Source organism: Pecten maximus, chromosome 3 (genome assembly GCF_902652985.1).
Source record: "Pecten maximus chromosome 3, xPecMax1.1, whole genome shotgun sequence".
In the NCBI taxonomy this organism is placed as follows: domain Eukaryota; kingdom Metazoa; phylum Mollusca; class Bivalvia; order Pectinida; family Pectinidae; genus Pecten; species Pecten maximus.
The window spans coordinates 11,501,536-11,524,638 of record NC_047017.1 but is presented as its reverse complement, the minus strand read 5'-3'; the positions used below and the strand labels follow the sequence as shown (position 1 = coordinate 11,524,638).

The window sequence follows — 23,103 nt, the reverse complement described above, 5'->3', positions numbered from 1 at the left end:
CTAAAATATGTCTCGATGTTGAATGTGATTCCGGTTTTTGGTTTTATGCAGAGATCATTTTAATGTTATTTGTCTATCCGTTGAATGATATCACTATATACCTAACGGATGATATATGGAAATATTAATCTGCTTTAGGTACTGTGCCCCACAAACGTTCTTGTGTGTGCCTTCCAAAATTATGTTCCTATTTACAAATGCACTTTTCATCTAACAAAAATAAATAAATAAATACGTAACTTTCCATCATCCTAAGAACACCGGTGATTGCAATATAAAACATGTTTTTTCCTTAGCGAGTAAAACTTTTCACACGATATCTGTGTATCTTTTAGTGCGCCCTAGAAAAACCGATATATATATCTTTTAGCACGCTTAAAACACTAGGAATACATATCTTTTAGTACACTATAAATACCTGTATACCTTTCAGTACACTAGACATACATGTATACCTGTTAGTACACTTTAAATACTTGTATACCTTTAAATACACTAGAAATACCTGTACACCTTTCACTATGCTAGAAATACCTGTATACCTTTTAGTACAGTCACTAGTGAAAAATATTACATTCATAGAATGAATAATTTTCGATATTTTACTGGTAAAAATGTCATGATAAGTGATATCAATTAATGAATAATTGATAAGTGAAATCACTAAATGGGAATAAATTGTTTTCCTAATAAAAGTTGAAAATCTGTTTTCAGAACTGAATAAAAAAAATCAGCCCTACCTACCTACTCATATGTAAGACCCCCGGGTCGGGTAACAGCAAAACAAGAGTTTAAAGTTCTATAAAATTGTCCTCTTTCACTAGGGCTAGAACTATATCGATGTAAGTTTTATAGATGTTTAAAGTTCTATAAAATTGTCCTCTTTCACTAACTCTAGAACTATATAGATGGAAGTTGTATAGATGTTTAAAGTTTAAAGAGAGAGAGAGAGAGAGAGAGAGAGAGAGAGAGAGAGAGAGAGAGAGAGAGAGAGAGAGAGAGATTAATTATTAATACATTAAGGTGCCAGTGCAGTAAAGAAGGCTATATTTGTTTACTTGTATTATAGTACACACTAGCATGATCTGACAAAATGTCCCAGTTCTTGGAAGGTCATAATACCCGGTATAACTGTTCAAAGTTTGGCGGTCCAGTCTAAAAACGCTCCAGTGAATATCTTTTGTGGAGTGTAAACTGAATTTTATTAGCACTAGTATATAGAGCCCTGTTTAAAGCCTTGGTGTAAACATCGACGTGTATCATGTCCCGTCAATACAAGGAAAGCAGACGAAAACTCCTGTGTATTGGGGTAGTCGTGGGAATCATTCTTCTCGTCTTCCTCATCGTCATCATCGTCCTTGCCACGAGGGATCCCGACTGTACAGGGAGCAATAAGAAAGGTGGGGTGACAAGATGATTGAGAAGGAAAGGGAGGGAGGCAAGAGCGTGCTCATTTGAAATGCAGGTCACATATACGACGTATTTGAATTTTAGAAAATGTGTTTCATTTCTCTAGATAATTTATCTGATATTTCTAAGGAGAAAACATCTATTGCTACTTAACTTTACCACAATATACACGGTAGCTCGACCGTTTATAAACTATGGCGAACCGTTTATTATATACTGTATATATTTAAATTTTGCCAATGTTAAAAATAGCTCCACGTGACCCTGATCTGACTGAGAAACGTATTTTTTATACCGGTTGTGTAAATGTTTGTACAACTTCATTTAAGTGTATATAGCCTGATATACATCACGTTGTAATGTATATATATATACATTGTAGTTCCTATTTTAAGTTGTCGTTAGAATAAGCTTGTCACGCGGTTGTCAAAAAATAATTCTGAAAGTTAACAGTCTTTTCCAGTGATTGCTTCCTCTAAATGATAAAAAGGGATAAAAAGTTCGCCCGCGTCAACAAAAAATGATTATTGAAGAAAAAGGGCAGCGAAAAAAAATATAACAAAAAAGTCTAAACAGATTTTCTGAAACGATTTGCCAAACAGGCAAGTAAAATCAACATCAAATCAGAGACTTCTATAACTCTGAACAAATTTTGAATTGTTTTCGTCAGCAATGAACCGCGAACGAAATCCGGAAATGGGGTACGTTAGTCCGTCGGTATGTTATACAGACTAGGCTACTTCCTAGCATTTTAGATCACCAAGCCACCTGTCATCCGCGAAAAGCCGGTAGGCCTACATGTTTGAGGGTATTTAATCCTAAGATAGGGACATGACAACTCTTTTGCATTTTATAAACCAATAACCCACTATTACTTACTAACAAAGTGCACATATATAGGCCCAGTATATGTTTAGAAAACATTTTTTTCTCCTTTGAGCTTTCTCCATTTCTCAGTCGAGTCAGAGTGTAGATCTTTAACCCTAATGTGCTAGTAATAGTAGTGCAGTCTGTTTAGACAACATGGAATTTAGGACAAGCCACTCAGATGTGACCACTACCCCCTTCCTTATGGTTTAATCCTGTTTCTCCCAAAACTGAAAATCTAGGTAAATTTGTTTTTGGGAGAAACAGGATTTGTTTACACAGGGGTCTAATTATTAAGTAAACACAGAAAGTAATTATCTCTCTCATTCATTTATTGCAAAATCCAGGTAAATACATGTAGATAGGTGATAGAACTACAAAAATGTCAATTAAATGTTATATTTTACATATTATTTCATTGACAAAACCATATGTACATGTATATGTGAATATAAATGTCAAGCATATTCTAAACTTTAAAAAGTTAAAAATAATGTATTACACACATATATGTACTTTTTACTGGTGATATGATACTTATACAATGGATAACTAATAAGCACTTAATTATCTTCAAAATACAATATAATAAGCACCATATATACATTCATACATACATTACAAATGAACACTATTTATATCATAAATAAACCAATAGTTTACTTTATCTGTATAATATTTGTACTGTATAACAAAAGTTGAATTTAAAGCAAGGATGATACATTGTTAACAGAACTTTATGTAATTACATATATGCAGTATGTTGTTTTTCACTCCATATGTAATAAATATGTTGCTCGCTCGCCGTAGTTGATGTAGTCGATGTCGCCGTTGTAGTGGTCTGTCAGCTGCCCAATCCTGTAGTTTGGATACTTCTTCGTTGTAGATGGCGGGTATGTGTTGAGTTTCTTCCTACATGTATACCTCTTCATGATGCTGTTCATTATCTTCTGAACTTCCCCCTGGAAATGGTTAGGTGGGTGGTTGTGTTGATGACCGAATTTTACAGGAATACCGTTGGTAGTGTTGATGGTTGCAGGGCAGTCTTTATCAGAGCATCTCCAGTAGTATATAGTGTCTCTGTAGTTGTTCTTCACCATGTTCTACCACCATACAGCCCCACACATCGGTTTGGTTTACAATTCTTCTGAGGTTGAACAAATAGCTTAATTGGTACAGATAACAGATCTCCTGAAGATGAACACACCTCTCCTGAAGTTGATAATTTATAATATGGGGGATACATATGAAAATAAGTCAATTATATGAAAAATGTTAAAATATAAATAACTTTTATTAATTTATCATCTTATTAAATTGCGCGCTTTATTTCTAAATTAAAACCATTTATGAATATATGGACAAATCTGAAAGAAGTCAATTATAATCACTTCAATAAATTTATTATATTCATAATTTTTTATTTATTTATTTCTTAGTAAATTCCACGTTCATTTTTAAATTCAGACCATCTATGAATATATGGATAAATCTAAAAGAAGTCAATTATAATCACTTCTATAAATTTATCATAAATATATTACATACATAACTGGTCAACTGGTACATTCAGTAATAGACACCTTAATTTACCTGTACAGGTAACAGAAACGTTGGTTTACCTGTACAGGTAGCAGTCTACAGGATATGTATTTTTCAGTTTTGGGAGAAACAGGATGACACCTTCCTTATACCTAATGGGCAGTGTCAATTGTTTACCTGTGACTTTTACCTGTATACATGTAGCCTGTTATGAAGTCTGTCTCCACAGCCTAACCTGTCTGTTACCTGTACATGTCAGTATTTATCTTATTTGGCCATCGGTCTCTTAGATTGAATGATATTTTTCTGTTGAATCAAAATGTTACTTCCATTTTGTCTGCTGTCTAATCAATCCATCCAGTAAGTTGTAATTATAAAAAAAAATGAACATACATGTACTTAATCACTGAAAACTAGATATGTTCTTTATTACCCCAAAATATGTCTTTAAGGTTTTGCTGAAATGAAACAATTAATTTTCAGATTTAAATAATTCTGGTGCTATTTTTGTATCGGTGGCATTTGGGGTGATAAAAAAAACTTTATATGTGTACAGTACGTATTGTAGCTACATTTCATCGAAGTTTAGTTAGGGTTTGATATTGTAGTGTCTAGTGATAACGATAGGTTTACCACTGTAAGGGTTGACAATACCTTGTTGAATCATGATTACTACCTCATATGTCTAATTGAAATTAGACTTGTAATTTCTACTCCTCTACGATACACTGCAATACATATTTGTATTACAGTGTATCGTAGAGGAGTGGGTATTACAAATCTTGTTTTAATTAGATTGCTATGATGTGAAACTTTTCCATCATCTCCACCAGGGATCACATCCTCTAGGCAACTAGTCTGTCAATTGGAAATACTCAACAAATTCAGTCATATAAGTGGCTAGTATTGCTAGGCTGACAACCATAAAATTCAGAGACATTTGTACTCTGAAGGTATAGAATACTTTGTTTGTCACATTGTTTTGTTCCATCATAAGGAATACATGTAACACTGGATGATTGGGTGGCACAGTGAGAACACTCTTGCCTTTCACATATGTGGCCGGGGTTTGATTCCCAAATTGGGCATGAAAAGGTATGGAGTCATGTGTCCAACCACATGAGTTATCCTCCAGATACTCTGGTTTTCTCCCATATTAAGACCCCTTGCACACTACAATCTGGGCCAACAACCGTGATTAATATGATATAACTTGTTTTGAAATTGTTGTAAAATACATAAAGTCTACACTCTACAGTACATTACATGTAACACTATGCATGGACTAATCCATTTACCACAGTAAGCTTTAGTAAAGGAAACGTTACACCGGAACCTGTTGTCCTTGTACAGGCACTTTAAAAAATAAGGTTATTTACATATTGATTAAGCAATACTTTATTTTTTATATTTTGTATAATTCAGGTCCAAGTGATAATACAATGCCCATCACAGTAGAAGATTCCTATGGAGAGATTGATGGACAGCAAGTCAAAAGGTAAAAACCATTTTGAATCACCCCCATTCCCCTCACCAAAGGGAAATAATAATACCCACTCCCCTCACCAAAGGGAAATGATAATACCCATTCCCCTCACCAAAGGGAAATAATAATACCCACTCCCCTCACCAAAGGGAAATAATAATACCCATTCCCCTCACCAAAGGGAAATAATAATACCCACTCCCCTCACCAAAGGGAAATAATAATACCCATTCCTCTCACCAAAGGGAAATAATAATACCCACTCCCCTCACCAAAGGGAAATAATAATACCCACTCCCCTCACCAAAGGGAAATAATAATACCCTTTCCCCTCACCAAAGGGAAAAAATAATACCCACTCCCCTCACCAAAGGGATATTATAATACCCACTCCCCTCCCCAAAGGAAAATAATAATACCCTTTCCCCTCACCAAAGGGAAATGATAATACCCACTCCCCTCACCAAATGGGAATAATAATACCCATTCCCCTCACCAAAGGGAAATAATAATACCCATTCCCCTCCCCAAAGGGTAATAATCGAACCCTCTTCCCCCTCCAAAATCAAAAATCCATCAGACACTGAGACAGCGACAGTCTAACACAATATCTGCTAACTGATCTCAAGCCAGAACAATATAACTTAGTAATCCAGTAGGTTAATACCATTTCAAGGTTGTTGTTTTTTCTCAAGATGTACTTGTTTATACTCAAAAGTTTGTTTAAATCTATCTTATAAAAATAATTTGAATTGTTTTTTGTTCATTTTTAACAGGTATACTCTGTCCAACAATCACAATGTGAAAGTCCGGATCATCGACTATGGTGGTATTATCACCGAGGTGTTGGTGCCGGACCACCAGGGGGAGCTGGGGGATATCGTGCTCGGCTTCGATGACATGGAAGGTTTGTACCTGTGATAATTAATTGTCCTGTAATCTGTCATAACCTTTCTTACTGATAAGATAAAAAAGTGATGTGTCATTATGGAGATGTTTTTTTGGGGGTTTTTTTCATCAGTTCTAATACTATACAGCTGATTGTTTTGCTCTTGATCACTCAGATGATTTATTTGTAATATTATAAAATGTCCATGAAGTTACATATTTATCTTCAGTTCAGAAGTTTTCAAACTGAACCTTCGTCTCCTTCCATAAAGATAAAAAACATTTTTGATTTTTGATTTGAAAGAAAACTTTAATGTAACTCTGATTTTACAGGTTATAAAACAAATGGTCCCTACCTTGGGGCTCTGATAGGTCGCTATGCCAACCGGATAGCCAATGGGACATTTAGTATAGATGGCACCACTTATACCCTCGCCATCAACAATGTACCTAATGCCCTTCATGGAGGACTCAAGGGTTTTGACAAGGTACCAATGGAGAAAGACATTTCAGTTACCAGTATACATGTAACTTACTGATACCAAAGATTTCCTATCCAAAAGTCTCCTGGTGCCTCCAGTGTCCAAGTGGGTTGAAATGTCCAGTGGTATACTGGGATACCCTGTATAACATCGTCAGTCATATTAATGATATTACACAGGGTGTTCCAGTAGACTGAATCACTCCATAAGAGTTTTGTGACATCGTAAAAAATGATGACTTCACATAAAGCCATAGCTGGCAGTTAAAGTTTGGAGCAGCAATTATGACACAACATATTATATAGAACCAGGCCACATTTGTACTTTGGATACATATGTTTCTCCTTTGAATTTGATGTGAAAAAGAAATACCCAGATATATTGCTTTTGTTGAACATTAAGATATGCTAAAAATGTTCCTAATTAATGGATATCATCATTATTTTAATTTTTGCATTTAATTCATACACAGTGCAAATGTATTAAAAATATTCAACTCTTAAGATACAGCTTCTTTACAACTTTCAATACCGATGATCATGCTTATCTTCAGAATTTTCTCTATGTAGCGTATGTGGACGTCCAGCATATCGGACGGAAAGTTGGTCCTGACCTATGTGAGTGCAGATATGGAAGAAGGCTACCCAGGGGAGGTAACTGCCACAGTCACCTATCAACTCACGGATTCCAACGAACTGATCATTGACTATAATGCTACCACAACCAAGTCTACCGTCATCAACCTTACAAACCACGCCTACTTCAACCTTAAAGGGGAGGTCAGTTGGGTTGTCTGGATTTTCTCAAGTTCATATACTGTGGTTTTTATTAACAACTGTAAATACTACCAACTGAAAGAATTACTATAAAGTGATAAAATTATAATCCATTTAATAATGATAAGGTTATATTGTCTGTTGAAACTTTCATAAACTAGAGCACATGTACAAGGTTGTCAGATTTTAACTGTTTAATGTTGGTATGCATTAGAACTGTCTGACAAAAAAAATAGTCGATGTACCTGGTATTCCTGCAGTAAGACTGTGGCAAGTATCTGTGAAATAATCACAAAATTAAACGTAAACATTTTCAAAAAATGAAATGTTTGCGATCAGAGTCAAGGTTTTCCACATTCTCTTACAAAATAAAAGTTTCCAGTCAGGTATCAAAAAGTTCAAATATTATTTTGAAATTTGAAGAAACAAAAATAAACAAGACTGTTTAAGATAATGTGTTTAATTGTAGGGTTCAGGTGATGTGTTGGAGCATGTTGCTCAGGTAAACGCTGACACGTATCTACCTGTGGACGACACCTCCATTCCAACAGGTAAGTTTTTATCAATAAACCTCCAACCTACAAACAAATCTGACGTTACAGTAGTTACCACTATATACACGAATGTATTTGTTGTGTGTAGAGTTCTTACAGTTTACAAATGTTAGTTTTATATATCTGTAAATCATGGAATGATGAAGTGTGTGCAGTTTTAGGTACAGTAGGATTTTCAGTCAAACCTACCTTAATGGCCACCCCTATAAAATAGATTCCTTTCCTGAAAGAAAGATAGCTTGCTTCATTCCTTAAATTAATATGATTTATAGCAATGGACCCTTTGTTAAGGCCACCTGCCTCTAAAGGTCTCTTTTATAGATCTCCCTTCAGCGGCCCTTTATACACAGGTGTGATGGAACCTCTTTAATTGGGTAATCAACATGATCGGACGTGATGAAGTTTGGGGTCTCCTGCCTGACCATGTGGGTATTCTCTGGGCACTCCGTTTTCCTCCCGCGGTTAGACAACTTGTGTGATGGAATGTTTTCCTCCCGCGGTTAGACAACTTGTGTGATGGAGTGTTTTCCTCCCACAGTTAGACACCTTGTGTGATGGAATGTTTTCCTCCCACAGTTAGACACCTTGTGTGATGGAATGTTTTCCTCCCACAGTTAGACAACTTGTGTGATGGAACGTTTTCCTCCCACAGTTAGACACCTTGTGTGATGGAACGTTTTCCTCCCACAGTTAGACACCTTGTGTGATGGAATGTTTTCCTCCCACGGTTAGACACCTTGTGTGATGGAATGTTTTCCTCCCACGGTTAGACACCTTGTGTGATGGAACGTTTTCCTCCCACAGTTAGACACCTTGTGTGATGGAATGTTTTCCTCCCACAGTTAGACACCTTGTGTGATGGAATGTTTTCCTCCCACGGTTAGACACCTTGTGTGATGGAATGTTTTCCTCCCACGGTTAGACACCTTGTGTAATGGAATGTTTTCCTCCCATGGTTAGACACCTTGTGTGATGGAATGTTTTCCTCCCGCGGTTAGACACCTTGTGTGATAGAATGTTTTCCTCCCACGGTTAGACACCTTGTGTGATGGAACGTTTTCCTCCCACAGTTAGACACCTTGTGTGATGGAATGTTTTCCTCCCACAGTTAGACACCTTGTGTGATGGAGTGTTTTCCTCCCACGGTTAGACACCTTGTGTGATGGAATGTTTTCCTCCCACGGTTAGACACCTTGTGTAATGGAATGTTTTCCTCCCATGGTTAGACACCTTGTGTGATGGAATGTTTTCCTCCCACGGTTAGACACCTTGTGTAATGGAATGTTTTCCTCCCATGGTTAGACACCTTGTGTGATGGAATGTTTTCCTCCCACGGTTAGACACCTTGTGTGATGGGATGTTTTCCTCCCACAGTTAGACAACTTGTGTGATGGAATGTTTTCCTCCCACAGTTAGACAACTTGTGTGATGGAGTGTTTTCCTCCCACGGTTAGACACCTTGTGTGATGGAGTGTTTTCCTCCCCCGGTTAGACACCTTGTGTGATGGGATGTTTTCCTCCCACAGTTAGACACCTTGTGTGATGGGATGTTTTCCTCCCACGGTTAGACACCTTGTGTGATGGAATGTTTAATTCCCACGGTTAGACACCTTGTGTGATGGAATGTTTTCCTCCCACAGTTAGACAACTTGTATGATGGAGTGTTTTCCTCCCACGGTTGGACACCTTATGTGATGGAATGTTTTCCTCCCACAGTTAGACACCTTGTGTGATGGAATGTTTTCCTCCCACGGTTAGACACCTTGTGTGATGGAATGTTTTCCTCCCACGGTTAGACACCTTGTGTGATGGAATGTTTTCCTCCCACGGTTAGACACCTTGTGTGATGGAATGTTTTCCTCCCACGGTTAGACACCTTGTGTGATGGAATGTTTTCCTCCCATGGTTAGACACCTGGTGTGATAGAATGTTTTCCTTCCACGGTTAGACAACTTGTGTGATGGAGTGTTTTCCTCCCACGGTTAGACACCTTGTGTGATGGGATGTTTTCCTCCCACGGTTAGACACCTTGTGTGATGGGATGTTTTCCTCCCACGGTTAGACACCTTGTGTGATGGAATGTTTTCCTCCCACGGTTAGACACCTTGTGTGATGAAATGTTTTCCTCCCATGGTTAGACACCTTGTGTGATGAAATGTTTTCCTCCCATGGTTAGACACCTTGTGTGATGAAATGTTTTCCTCCCACAGTTAGACACCTTGTGTGATGGAATGTTTTCCTCCCACGGTTAGACACCTTGTGTGATGGAATGTTTTCCTCCCACGGTTAGACACCTTGTGTGATGGGATGTTTTCCTCCCACGGTTAGACACCTTGTGTGATGGAATGTTTTCCTCCCACGGTTAGACACCTTGTGTGATGAAATGTTTTCCTCCCATGGTTAGACACCTTGTGTGATGAAATGTTTTCCTCCCATGGTTAGACACCTTGTGTGATGAAATGTTTTCCTCCCACAGTTAGACACCTTGTGTGATGGAATGTTTTCCTCCCACAGTTAGACACCTTGTGTGATAGAGTGTTTTCCTCCCACAGTTAGACACCTTGTGTGATGGAATGTTTTCCTCCCACAGTTAGACACCTTGTGTGATGGGATGTTTTCCTCCCACGGTTAGACACCTTGTGTGATGGATCGTTTTCCTCCCACAGTTAGACACCTTGTGTGATGGAATGTTTTCCTCCCGCGGTTAGACACCTTGTGTGATGGAATGTTTTCCTCCCACGGTTAGACACCTTGTGTGATGGAGTGTTTTCCTCCCACGGTTAGACACCTTGTGTGATGGAGTGTTTTCCTCCCACGGTTAGACACCTTGTGTGATGGAATGTTTTCCTCGCACAGTTAGACACCTTGTGTGATGGAGTGTTTTCCTCCCACGGTTAGACACCTTGTGTGATGGAATGTTTTCCTCCCACAGTTAGACACCTTGTGTGATGGAATGTTTTCCTCCCACAGTTAGACACCTTGTGTGATGGAATGTTTTCCTCGCACAGTTAGACACCTTGTGTGATGGAATGTTTTCCTTCCACAGTTAGACACCTTGTGTGATGGAATGTTTTCCTCGCACGGTTAGACACCTTGTGTGATGGAGTGTTTTCCTCCCACGGTTAGACAACTTGTGTGATTGAATGTTTTCCTCCCACTGTTAGACACCTTGTGTGATGGAGTGTTTTCCTCCCACAGTTAGACACCTTGTGTGATGGAATGTTTTCCTCCCACGGTTAGACACCTTGTGTGATGGAATGTTTTCCTCCCACAGTTAGACACCTTGTGTGATGGGATGTTTTCCTCCCACCGTTAGACACCTTGTGTGATGGAATGTTTTCCTCCCACGGTTAGACACCTTGTGTGATGGGATGTTTTCCTCCCACCGTTAGACACCTTGTGTGATGGAATGTTTTCCTCCCACGGTTAGACACCTTGTGTGATGGAATGTTTTCCTTCCACAGTTAGACACCTTGTGTGATGGAATGTTTTCCTCCCACAGTTAGACACCTTGTGTGATGGAATGTTTTCCTCCCACGGTTAGACACCTTGTGTGATGGAGTGTTTTCCTCGCACGATTAGACACCTTGTGTGATGGAATGTTTTCCTCCCACGGTTAGACACCTTGTGTGATGGAATGTTTTCCTCCCACGGTTAGACACCTTGTGTGATGGAATGTTTTCCTCCCACGGTTAGACACCTTGTGTGATGGAATGTTTTCCTCCCATGGTTAGACACCTTGTGTGATGGAATGTTTTCCTCCCATGGTTAGACACCTTGTGTGATGGAATGTTTTCCTCCCACGGTTAGACACCTTGTGTGATGGAATGTTTTCCTCCCACGGTTAGACACCTTGTGTGATGGAATGTTTTCCTCCCACGGTTAGACACCTTGTGTGATGGAATGTTTTCCTCCCATGGTTAGACACCTTGTGTGATGGAACGTTTTCCTCCCACGGTTAGACACCTTGTGTGATGGAATGTTTTCCTCCCACGGTTAGACACCTTGTGTGATGGAATGTTTTCCTCCCACGGTTAGACACCTTGTGTGATGGAATGTTTTCCTCCCACGGTTAGACACCTTGTGTGATGGAATGTTTTCCTCCCACAGTTAGACACCTTGTGTGATGGAGTGTTTTCCTCCCACGGTTAGACACCTTGTGTGATGGAATGTTTTCCTCCCACGATTAGACACCTTGTGTGATGGAATGTGCATCCATCTGGGCAGGATTGATAGAAGTTGATAAAACTTGTTTCACAATTACTGTAAAATAACTAAGTTTTAAACTGGCTGATCACATTCTTCCTTCTCTGGTGAACTCCATAGGGACCCAGTACTAATGGTTTCTGATAAATAGAAACACATAGTGGAATTTTGTTTGACATGGGGCTTACTGAATCTTCATTAAGGGATGGAAAATGGCAATGTATTAGGACATATAGAGAACCTTTCCTGGTATACACTGTACATAAGGAGGTGAGGGGCAGATTAAATAGATGGTAATGAGTTAGACATTGTATATTAACAGGTGTGATAACTCCAGTACAGTGATGGTAATGAGTTAGACATTGTATATTAACAGGTGTGATAACTCCAGTACAGTGATGGTAATGAGTTAGACATTGTATATTAACAGGTGTGATAACTCCAGTACAGTGATGGTAATGAGTTAGACATTGTATAGGTGTGATAACTCCAGTACAGTGATGGTAATGAGTTAGACATTGTATATTAACAGGTGTGATAACTCAAGTACAAGGGACAGTGATGGATTTGAGGACAAAACAGAGACTTTCCAATGTCATCAACCAGGTCCCAGGGGACCATGGATACGACCACAACTACTGCTTTGGCAAGACTGGCTGGGTGAAAAATATGGCAAGGTATTTTTTCACAAACTAGACATACAATTATCTTCATTTTAAGTGAATTCACAATATCCTTAACAAAGGACATTGATATTTTCAACTGAGGACACCATTGTCATTTGACCTTGGCTGGTGTGTGGACACTATACTGTCCTATAACTTTGGATGTTGTGTATAGACACTGACATTATATGACCTTGGCTGTTGTGTAGACACTGACATTATATGACCCTGGCTGTTGTGTATAGACACTGACATTACATGACCTTGGCTGTTGTGTAGACACTGACATTATATGACCCTGGCTGTTGTGTATAGACACAGACATTATTTGACCTTGGCTGTTGTGTAGACACTGACATCATATGACCTTGGCTGTTGTGTATAGACACTGACATTATATGACCTTGGCTGTTGTGTAGACACTGACATTATATGACCTTGGCTGTTGTGTATAGACACAGACATTATATGACCTTGGCTGTTGTGTAGACACTGACATTATATGACCTTGACTGTTGTGTAGACACTGACATTATATGACCTTGACTGTTGTATAGACACTGACATTATATGACCTTGGCTGTTGTGTAGACACTGACATCATATGACCTTGGCTGTTGTGTAGACACTGACATTATATGACCTTGGCTGTTGTGTATAGACACTGACATCATATGACCTTGACTGTTGTGTAGACACTGACATTATATGACCTTGACTGTTGTGAAGACACTGACATTATATGACCTTGACTGTTGTGTATAGACACTGACATTATATGACCTTGACTGTTGTGTAGACACTGACATTATATGACCTTGACTGTTGTGTATAGACACAGACATTATATGACCTTGGCTGTTGTGTAGACACTGACATTACATGACCTTGACTGTTGTGTAGACACTGACATTATATAACCTTGTCAATTGATTGTCAATGTCAGCCTAACATAGTGTGTGTAGACATGTCACATGACCTTGTTCTGTAGAAATATAAACCTCAAACATGTTACACTGTTATCCATCAAACCATTACCTACCTGGACCTTTTATCCGCAGTAAATCGTCATAACTCTGCTGTGTATGTGGAGCTGTTATCAATCATTTAAGGGTAAATTCTTGTTGTCTGATGCCAAATATGAAACTTTTGTATATATATGCCTTTTATGAAATTAACTCAAGGAGATTTTGTTGTGTGTAGAGTTGAAGACCCGTCCAGTGGACGATATGTTGAGGTCCACAGTACGGAGCCTGGCATGCAGTTCTACACTGCCTATTGGAACAATGTCACTGGCAAGGGAGGTAAACACTACGGTCGATACAGTGGGTTCTGTCTGGAGACACAACATTACCCTGACAGCCCCAACAAGGTAAGAGTATAGACTGGTTTGTGAGGGACAACTTAGGCATGAGATTGGGCTCCAGGCCTTCAGATATTGATAAATATTCCGTAGCTTTGTGAGGAATAACTTAGGCATGAGATTGGGCTTCAGGCCTTCAGATATTAATGAATATTCCGTAGCTTTGTGAAATGTCAGAATAAATGAAATTCTGTCTGTGAGAAAAGATAAGTGATACACTGCAGGGTGAGGACTTCATTCATTAAGATTTAACAAATGATTTTAGTAATTTGAACTTAAAATGTTTGTTTACAATATACAAAATTCCATTTTAATATAATTTTTTTGATGTTTCATCCATTTCAGCCGGACTTCCCAACAGTTGTGCTGGCCCCTGGAGAGACATACAGACAGACAACAACATACAAGTTTGGCACGACCAGTTAACATAACTATAAACATCTAACTAATTCAAACTCAGAACAACACTTAATATTTTTACCAAGGAGCTGGACTCTTTTCTAAGTACAAGTGGAAAAAAGTTCTAAAGCCATGATGAACAGAGGCCAGCTTGGAATATTTCGGCCATTTTATTTTAATTTCAAGTATTGACCTTCAAGAAATAGCAAGAAAGTTTTTAAATTGGTATAACGCCATGTACAAGGTATAAAACCAGTTGATGGAGTAGCTAGACCAAGAAAGCATGATAGATGGTTTATACCAAAGTCTTGTTCCATCCTCTTATATCCTGTTACAGAGATAATCAAAGTCTTGTTCCATCCTTTTCCATCCTGTTACAATCTCTGGAAAACTTTTTTTTTATACTGGATTGTGATAAAGCTTGACCAAAAACAAATTTGTATCTTAGGTTTTGGAACGAACCATTTTTTTTTTTTTTACATACATATATTAACAAGTGTAGGAAAGTCTTGGATGACACATACTGGTATATAGGTATTCGTACCACAGGTAAAGGTTATATACTGTTACTATTTATAGAATTGTAAAACAATGATACCTAATGAATAGTTGTAGTGAAATACTTTACATTTTCTTGTTTACATGTTTATTGATAATTAAAAATAAGTGTTTGAGTGTGTGATTGTAGAACACGTGTGTGATTTGGTTGTTTTCCATGCATAATACATATTTGTGTACCGTGTTATATTGATATTCTAATCACTGTTACAATGATTAAGATGGGTTCCTGCGTATCGTCAATTTTATCTACCATGACAGCAAATTATATTTTTAATGATTAAATGAAGTTGTATGTAGGTTACTCATTAATCAGCCTGGCATTTATAATTTTTGTTGCCCTATTTAAGGGAATCGTCACGTTTACCATCATGTTGTCTCCATTAGTACAGTATACAAAAAAAATGTCAACATGATCCTTTGGATCCAGTCAGCTTTCAATGTTGAGAAGACATACCCCGTGTATCTTTTGTGAGTAGGAATTAAATCCAAGACAGTCTTTTCATTTTATTAGGCCAAAATAAAAATATATTTGGTTTGGTGCAACCCGCCCGACCCAGAAAAAATGCACAGACACAAAAAAATTCATTGTGAAAAATAAAACATTTTTTTTTAATGATTTGACCGTTCCGGATATTTAAGTCCCTAAGTTGCTGTACAGGTTTGAAACTACATCTCTCAAACCCAAATAAGGTTGAAATTTGTTTTCAGAACTGAATTAAAAAAAAAATCTGCCTTACCTACCTACCCATATATGTAAGACCCCCCCTGGTCGGGTTACAGCGAACCAAGATATTTTTAAGGGTGGCTTTACTTATACTGCGAGTTACTTTACAAAATTGGTATTAACGCAAAGCTCATAACTTAAGCAATCCAGGAAATATAGAAGTTACTAAATATTTTCACAGGGAACAGAATTGAGCGACAGTATGCCGGAACCCATCTGTCAGAGCAAAATTGTATACATTGTGTTACTTTATGTTCACACAATCTAAATCATCGTGTTTTCAAAACTTGTAAACAAGAGCTTATTACAACTTTTTTCTGTTGTGGTTTTTATTTAGTAATAGATGGTTTTGTTGGTTAGCTATATAAGTCCTTCTCCTCTTGTGTGTCCCTACCACAAACTATTTGAAGGGATCAAGTACAAGTGTTGACCTTTGTCCAGCTGTTTGTCAAAAATATTGTTAAGTGTTTTCGACGTGTGATAGGACACTTTTACTTTTGGGGTCGATTAACAGTGTTGTGCAGCTAAAATAGAAAATTAAGAAACACGATTCTTGGTGAGCTGGGATATAATTTTTGGACTAAACGTTTTTGTCCACTGAGCTTTATGTTCAGTTTTGAAGATTGTTCCATACAAACACTCATTTATAGTTGATAGGATGCTAATTCTTCCACAGGTAAATATTGATGCTTTGCAGAAAAATTGGAAAATTAATTATTTTTTTGACATGTTTATGATTTTGATTAAATTTTTGTTTAACTTGACTCTCCCCAATATATGATAAGGGACATGTACACATGTTATACATATTTCTAGCTAGAATATACAAGATTTTTTGTTGATATACAAGATTTTGTTGTGGTATGGGCTGTGTTTGTCACCAATGTTTAATTTAATCCTATCTACAGGATGGTATACAATTATATTTGACAAACTAAAAATAAAATATTTTATTATTAGTTACTTGTCTTTTGTTGTATTTCTCACTTGTGGTTAGGTTGACAAATTTTTAGCCCACCATCATCAGATGGTGGGCTATTCAAATCGTCCCAACGTACGTCCCTCCGTAAACAGTTCTTGTTATCGCTATTTCTCAAAAAGTAATGAAGGGACCTTTTTTCAAATTTTATATGTAGGTTCCCCTTGGTCCTTTGTTATGCATATTGCATTTTGGGACCAATCGGAAAATAACATGGCCGACAGGCAGCCATCTAGGATTTTGACAATTGAAGTTTGTTTTCGCTATTTCTCATAAAGTACAGCAGGGATCTTTCTCAAATTTCATATGTAGGTTCCCCTTGATCCCAAGTTGTGCATATTGCATTTTGGGATTGATCAAAAAACAACATGGCCAAAAGTCAGCCATCTTGGATTTTGACCATTGAAGTTTGTTATCGCTATATCTGAGAAAGTACTGAAGGGATCTTTCTAAAATTTAATATGTAGGCTTCCCCTTGGTCCCTAGTTATGCATATTGCATTTTAGAACCAATCTGAAAACAACATGGCCAACAAGCACTGATGTTTCTCAATTTACACAGATTAGTAAGAGGAAGGGAACAATAGAGAGAAGATCAATCTGACATGGAACCTATAAAGATCACTCAAAATCAGAAGTGAATAGAAAACAAACTACATTTTATAGAAATAGTGTCAAATGAATTCTCCTGAACATCTTTTCCTCTGAGTAAAGTAAGCAAGCATTTAGGTACAGCCATCAACGAGAATAAAGATTTTGGGAAGGACCTGCTTTTTAGGTTGAATTATATGAGACATTTGTAATGTTCCATGAATATAGAAGTTTAAGACATGCTATACATTAGTTTTAAACTACCAGGGGAGACAACTCGACAAATATTGACAATATCGTGGACCAGATAAAGCAGCTGTCTACAGGTATGCTCCGAAATCTGTCCAGGCTCAAACACTAATCTCGTCACTTATATTATATACAGCAACTAGTCTTTAATATTATTTTGTATTTCAAGCTTTGATATGGACTCTTATACTGTATGTAGATCAGGAATCGTACTTATCCATTTTTGTTTTGTCAATTAATTTTGAAATCCATATTCTTCCGGTATAGATTTTACACTGGAAATTTTAAGGACTACATGTTTTATCAGTAAGCTTGAAAAAATGTTTGCATCATTATGGAAGGCAAATTTGAAGCTAAATAATTGTGATGAAAACTTCCTAGTATACAGTAATTTAATACAAAACTAATCATTAACATACATGGAAAAATGCATTTTATTTTTAAATAACACAACCATATATAGCTAGTACAGATCATTCTAGAAATTGGCTGCTGTGATTGGCTGAATCACAGTAAAACAGAACTGTACCCTCCCAATGTAAAACAAACAAGTACTCCTCATGGATTGATGCTCCATCAAATTAATGCTGTCATAGGGATGTAGCTTCAATGAGGTGCCACAACAGACATTCCAACAAATGAGTTCATACCATCTGCTCTAGCTGGGACATGTTTATTGTTTATTCCTCTGGGTGTGCTCAGGTCAAATCAACATGTCTACACTAGCTACAAGAGAACAGTGAGTGAAGGAGCTGTACATGATGGAGTATACAGAAATGTTCACATGTAAAATGGTAACATTAAACCAGATCAATATTCATCAATTTTTCCTAAATGAAACGCAAATATTGCACATAAAAAGTTTTTTTCAGACAGTTGTTTAATCCCATATTTCTGATATAGAGGACATCAGACATCATGTTTTTGAGACGTCTTTTCCTGTCGGTTGTTCTGCTTCTCCCTGTTGTGATTCGTGAGATTTTGCTAGACAGTCTTGGTACACTAGTGCCACCACTTCCTCCAACTGAGAAGAGTTATGGTTCTTGTTAAGCACTGACCCCTTGTATTGGTCTGGGTCGTCACCACTGACCCTAGTCTCGGACATCAGCTGGGTCATCTGGTCATCTTTAACTTTACTTAGAGATTCGATAATGTCTTTAGAGTTTACTTCTTTGCCTTTTTTCCCTTGGACCTTGTCCAGTTTTCTTTCTGAAATTGAGGATTTAGTTTAGCCTGTATAATTACAATTATAATCAAATTTTTGCTATATATTACTTCTGACTCCAAAATATGTGGTAGATCAGTCACTTGAGAGTGTAAGTGTAATTTCCAGCAATCAATATTTATTAGGACATATTGCCAGTAATGGAATAACAGCTGATTGGGGTTTTGACATGTTCGATTCGTTATATCAATATCCTGGTCACAGCACCGACAATTTCAATTTGTGATCATGTGGTGATCAGTTTTAGAACTACTGTACACTAGAGCTTTCAGCATGCTTGGAATGCCAACAAACCATGCCATGGAGAATTTGAAAGAACAGAAATATGTAGAGTGGGGGTACGTAATTTCGCACACTTTCGGTATGTATTTAAATACATTTCCATCAAATCAATTTCAAATCAAGAAAGAATACCTCACATTGTTAGATGTACAAATGCTTCGTAACATACAAGTGTGCAACCTGATATGCGCACACGTATCACTGCGCATGGGAGCTGTTGTTAACTTGTGTTTATTGCTGGGTTTGAAGATGATCGGGAACGTAATTTCGCACACCCATCTAACTTATTTAATTTTGTTGGTAAAAATAGTTTCCAGTCATCTTGTAGACAAACAACATCCTAAACTAAGATTAAGCCCAATGCCATGATTAAAAAAATCTTTAAAAACAAAATAATGTGAAATTAGAAAGTGTTAATTTACCGCCATTTTAGCTTTAAATAATGACCACTCCCTACGGAGGTAATGTAAACAGGGCGGTGAAAATGACGGGGTGTCTACAGGTCAGCGCTGCTATAAGTTATACTTAAGTGGATTTGTATTCAGTTTTGTATATAATCTGATCAAATAATATTTTCCCTAAATATTTGCAAAATCACATGACAATCAACAATTAGGATTATTTTAAATAAAATATTTAATCATCCGGTATCAATTTTATCGGAAGAGAGTCGTATCAATTAAAATTTGTTTTCAAAACGAACTTTATCTGAAAAGATGTACTTAAAATGGCAAATGTTCCACTAAAGGTTGGCATTAGTCAACATATAAACAAAAAAGCACAGTCCTCGACCACTTAGAGGAAAAACGCAAAAAATCGTCAGGTGTGCGAATATCGAACTGTGAATGTTTCCTTTTAACACAATTTTAATTTCCTACTTTAATTTTGTCAGAATAAAATGTATATGTATCTATGTACGATAGCATCATACGGTACATGCACCAGATGTCTAGACATTTTGACAGATGTTTGGTGTGGACAATCTGATGTCTAACATCTAGTGTTACATTGGGGCCAAGTACATATGTATATCAATTTTAAATTCAACACAATTTGTCACAAATCAGATTGAAGCCACACTTCAACCTTGTGGTTTCATGAATAAAAAGGGAAATATCCTTATCCCCAAATGTATTGGGTGTGGACATGTTTACCTAGAGACTGTAGATAGCGTTCTGTACTGATAAAGTCCCTGGTGGGGTCCAGAACCGGCCTTGATAGGACAGGAATAGTCGGTGGTGCCTCCCCCATGTTTACTGTCTGAAACCGGAAGTAATATCTGTAGGATTCGTGTAAATAATGGGAGTTATTTCCCTTGGTCCGTTGGTTATAGCCCGGTCCGATCAGCTGAGTTCGATCAATGCAACCCTCCCCACCCAAAAAAACAAAACAAAAAAACATCTACAAAAAGATCGTATGTCTTTTAAGATTTTTTCAAAGAACTGAACAAAACATCCGCAGTCATTATTTAGGCAATTTTATTTTATAAAATAGATGACGCTAGATCTATTCAGAGACCTATATACTAGTATATAGGTCTCTGATCTACTGTAGAATTAAACTCTTTTGAAAATTAGAGTGGTTCTAACTACAGGATTTTGAGAAAGGATGATGGGGGAGGGGCTGATATGGGGAGTGCTGATATGGGAGGGGGGGGGGGGGGGCTCGGGGATCCTCCCCCGAAAAAAAATGAAATATATATACATGTACTCTGTGGTAAATTCAAGTGCATTAGGCACCTATATATAAACCCCAGAATTAGAAATTAGAGATTTAACAAATGATATATATCTTTACTCTATGGTATCCATTCATAGATCACAAGTATGTTTTAAATAAATGGGACTTCAATTATCTCGAAGGTAATATAATAAAATCTCCTTGAATTTATAATAATGTTAGTCATTGTGCCTCAGGCAGACTTTGGAATCTGATTGGGCATCTCAGACCATAAACAAATAAATAGATAAAAAGAAGAGTTATCACGAAATTGGTTATTTGAGTTATTTGAGTTAAGTCTGTATATAGAACAGTATATATGTGTCGACAAGGTGGTCGTAAGAGCTGCCATAGCTGTCAGACCAAGTACACGCCATTCCCAACTAAAACGTTAAATAGAAATAATTTATACAAAAATAGTCATACACTTCTTTCTTTTTTTGCGTGCGCGCGCGCGATAACGAAATAATTACTATACTTGTTATAGAAATGTAAAGGTTTTTATCAGCAGCTGGGCAATTAGTGAGTTTGTTGAGTGACAACGGCTGGCCGAGCAAGCAATGTCGTTCCATAGTGATATTTAGATAAAAAAAAATTAAATGTTGAACATAATGTTTTGTGCATCGTCGCCAATAATCTGCCTTGGGTTCTGTGTGGTGCGCCAGTCAAGTTAAAATTAGCAGTAATTGAACTTTAACAAACAAGTTCCTCACGCTTCCAGGAGCATACTTTCCATGAAATTGGCTTTAAAAACTAGGATTTTACCCCAGTAAGCTTTAATTCACATAATAATTTGTTACAATTACTTTAAACACCGATAACGAAACATGCACGCACGTATACGTCACGTGATTTTGATACGGGCCGCGAAGTGGTTAAGGTGTCCCTACACTTTATCACGTACTAGCCCTTCACCTCTGGGTTGCGAGTTCGAAACCCCCGTGAGGCAGTTGCCAGGTACTGACCATAGGTCGGTGGTTTTTCTCTGGGTACTCCGGCTTTTATCCGCCTCCGAACCAGGGACGTCCTTAAATGACAATGGTTGTATATAGGACGTTAAACGAAATATTCCAAACTAAACCAAATCACGTGTTCCAAATTGTCATCTTCGGATAAGATATAAACACACAAAAAATGTTGCTTTAGGGATACAATATTTGTTACACGATTTAGATATCAATATGCTAACAAATCTTTGCCCAAACCGGGGAGCTGAACTTTACTCTTCGTTACTTTTTTTATACCAATACTTTCCGCCATCACTACTCTGTCGGAGTTACCTCCCCTCCCATGTTTATGGTGCCAGTGAACATGTCGATAAAATTCTAAAATAGAAGACCAGTAGTTCATTAAACTTCTACCGATATCTGATAAAATTCTAACTTAACAAGTTTGATATCTGAATGGATTCAAGTTCAACAAGTCCGATATATGAATGGATTCTAGTTCAACAAGTCCGATATCTGAATGGATTCTAGTTCAACAAGTCCGATATCTGATAAAATTCTTACATAACAAGTCCGATATATATCTGATTGGATTCTAACCTAACAAGTTCGATATCTGATTGAATTCTTACCTAACAAGTCCGAGATGTGATCAAATTCCTACTTAACAAGTCCAATATCAGGTTAAATTCTTACTTAATAAGTCCGATACATATATCTGATTAAATTTTAACTTAACAAGCCCGTTATCTGATTAGATTCTAACCCGTGTTATTAACCTATATATGCTATACAACGTTTTTAATATAAAATTTAAAAGGAAAATAATTACATGCATCTGATGTCATTTAAAAGTCCCAATTAAATAATCCAGTATACATTTTTATGTAATTATATGTAAGTATGCCGTGCGTGTAAAATATATATTTCTTACATTTTTTTGGCTTGGAAGGGAGATTTTTCTTCGTGATCAATAAAATCAGTCGAATCAAGTCCTTGTTTGCATCACGTGACCAGATACTGTTTTAATTTGTAGCATGACTTGTATCGACCAATATATGGGTTACAGGGCAGATGGATATTCTTGTTTTATTTCCCCTAACATACACAAATCATTTACGATACAAACAATTTTTGACTTATTATACAGATTACCACGTAATGGCATCCACTGAACATTATGTGAATT

General features: G+C 37.2%; 2 protein-coding genes across 4 annotated transcripts; one reads left to right on the top strand and one right to left on the bottom strand.

The window, feature by feature from the left end:
• The first annotated feature begins 1,213 nt into the window (after positions 1-1,213).
• LOC117323209 (aldose 1-epimerase-like) lies at positions 1,214-16,883 on the top strand. 3 transcript variants are annotated; one of them, XM_033878265.1, is made up of 9 exons: positions 1,214-1,400; positions 5,245-5,317; positions 6,082-6,212; positions 6,527-6,681; positions 7,245-7,454; positions 7,921-8,002; positions 12,744-12,888; positions 14,080-14,248; positions 14,585-16,883. In XM_033878265.1, the coding sequence occupies exons 1-9, from the start codon at positions 1,262-1,264 to the stop codon at positions 14,663-14,665; spliced, it is 1,185 nt and encodes a 394-aa protein (XP_033734156.1). In that variant the 5' UTR covers positions 1,214-1,261; the 3' UTR covers positions 14,666-16,883. The 3 variants fall into 3 exon arrangements, with proteins under 3 accessions (XP_033734156.1, XP_033734158.1, XP_033734157.1); XM_033878267.1 differs by lacking the exon at positions 1,214-1,400 and adding an exon at positions 2,152-2,198; XM_033878266.1 differs by lacking the exon at positions 1,214-1,400 and adding an exon at positions 2,188-2,218.
• A 1,268-nt stretch (positions 16,884-18,151) lies between these two features.
• Positions 18,152-20,544, bottom strand: LOC117323208. Its single transcript, XM_033878264.1, has 2 exons — positions 20,403-20,544; positions 18,152-18,950 (listed from the first exon to the last, which is right to left on the bottom strand). The coding sequence occupies exons 1-2, from the start codon at positions 20,497-20,499 to the stop codon at positions 18,658-18,660; spliced, it is 390 nt and encodes a 129-aa protein (XP_033734155.1). The 5' UTR covers positions 20,500-20,544; the 3' UTR covers positions 18,152-18,657.
• Positions 20,545-23,103: the final 2,559 nt, after the last annotated feature.

Excerpts from the sequence above, each read along its gene's own strand:
- LOC117323208 (XM_033878264.1), bottom strand. The coding sequence starts at position 20,499 with ATGGGGGAGGCACCACCGACTATTCCTGTCCTATCAAGGCCGGTTCTG. Across the intron at positions 18,951-20,402 it reads ACGCTATCTACAGTCTCTAG|AAAGAAAACTGGACAAGGTC; the intron begins GTAAACATGTCC and ends CCTCAATTTCAG.
- LOC117323209 (XM_033878265.1), top strand. The coding sequence starts at position 1,262 with ATGTCCCGTCAATACAAGGAAAGCAGACGAAAACTCCTGTGTATTGGG. Across the intron at positions 1,401-5,244 it reads TACAGGGAGCAATAAGAAAG|GTCCAAGTGATAATACAATG; the intron begins GTGGGGTGACAA and ends TGTATAATTCAG. Across the intron at positions 6,682-7,244 it reads GACTCAAGGGTTTTGACAAG|CGTATGTGGACGTCCAGCAT; the intron begins GTACCAATGGAG and ends TTCTCTATGTAG.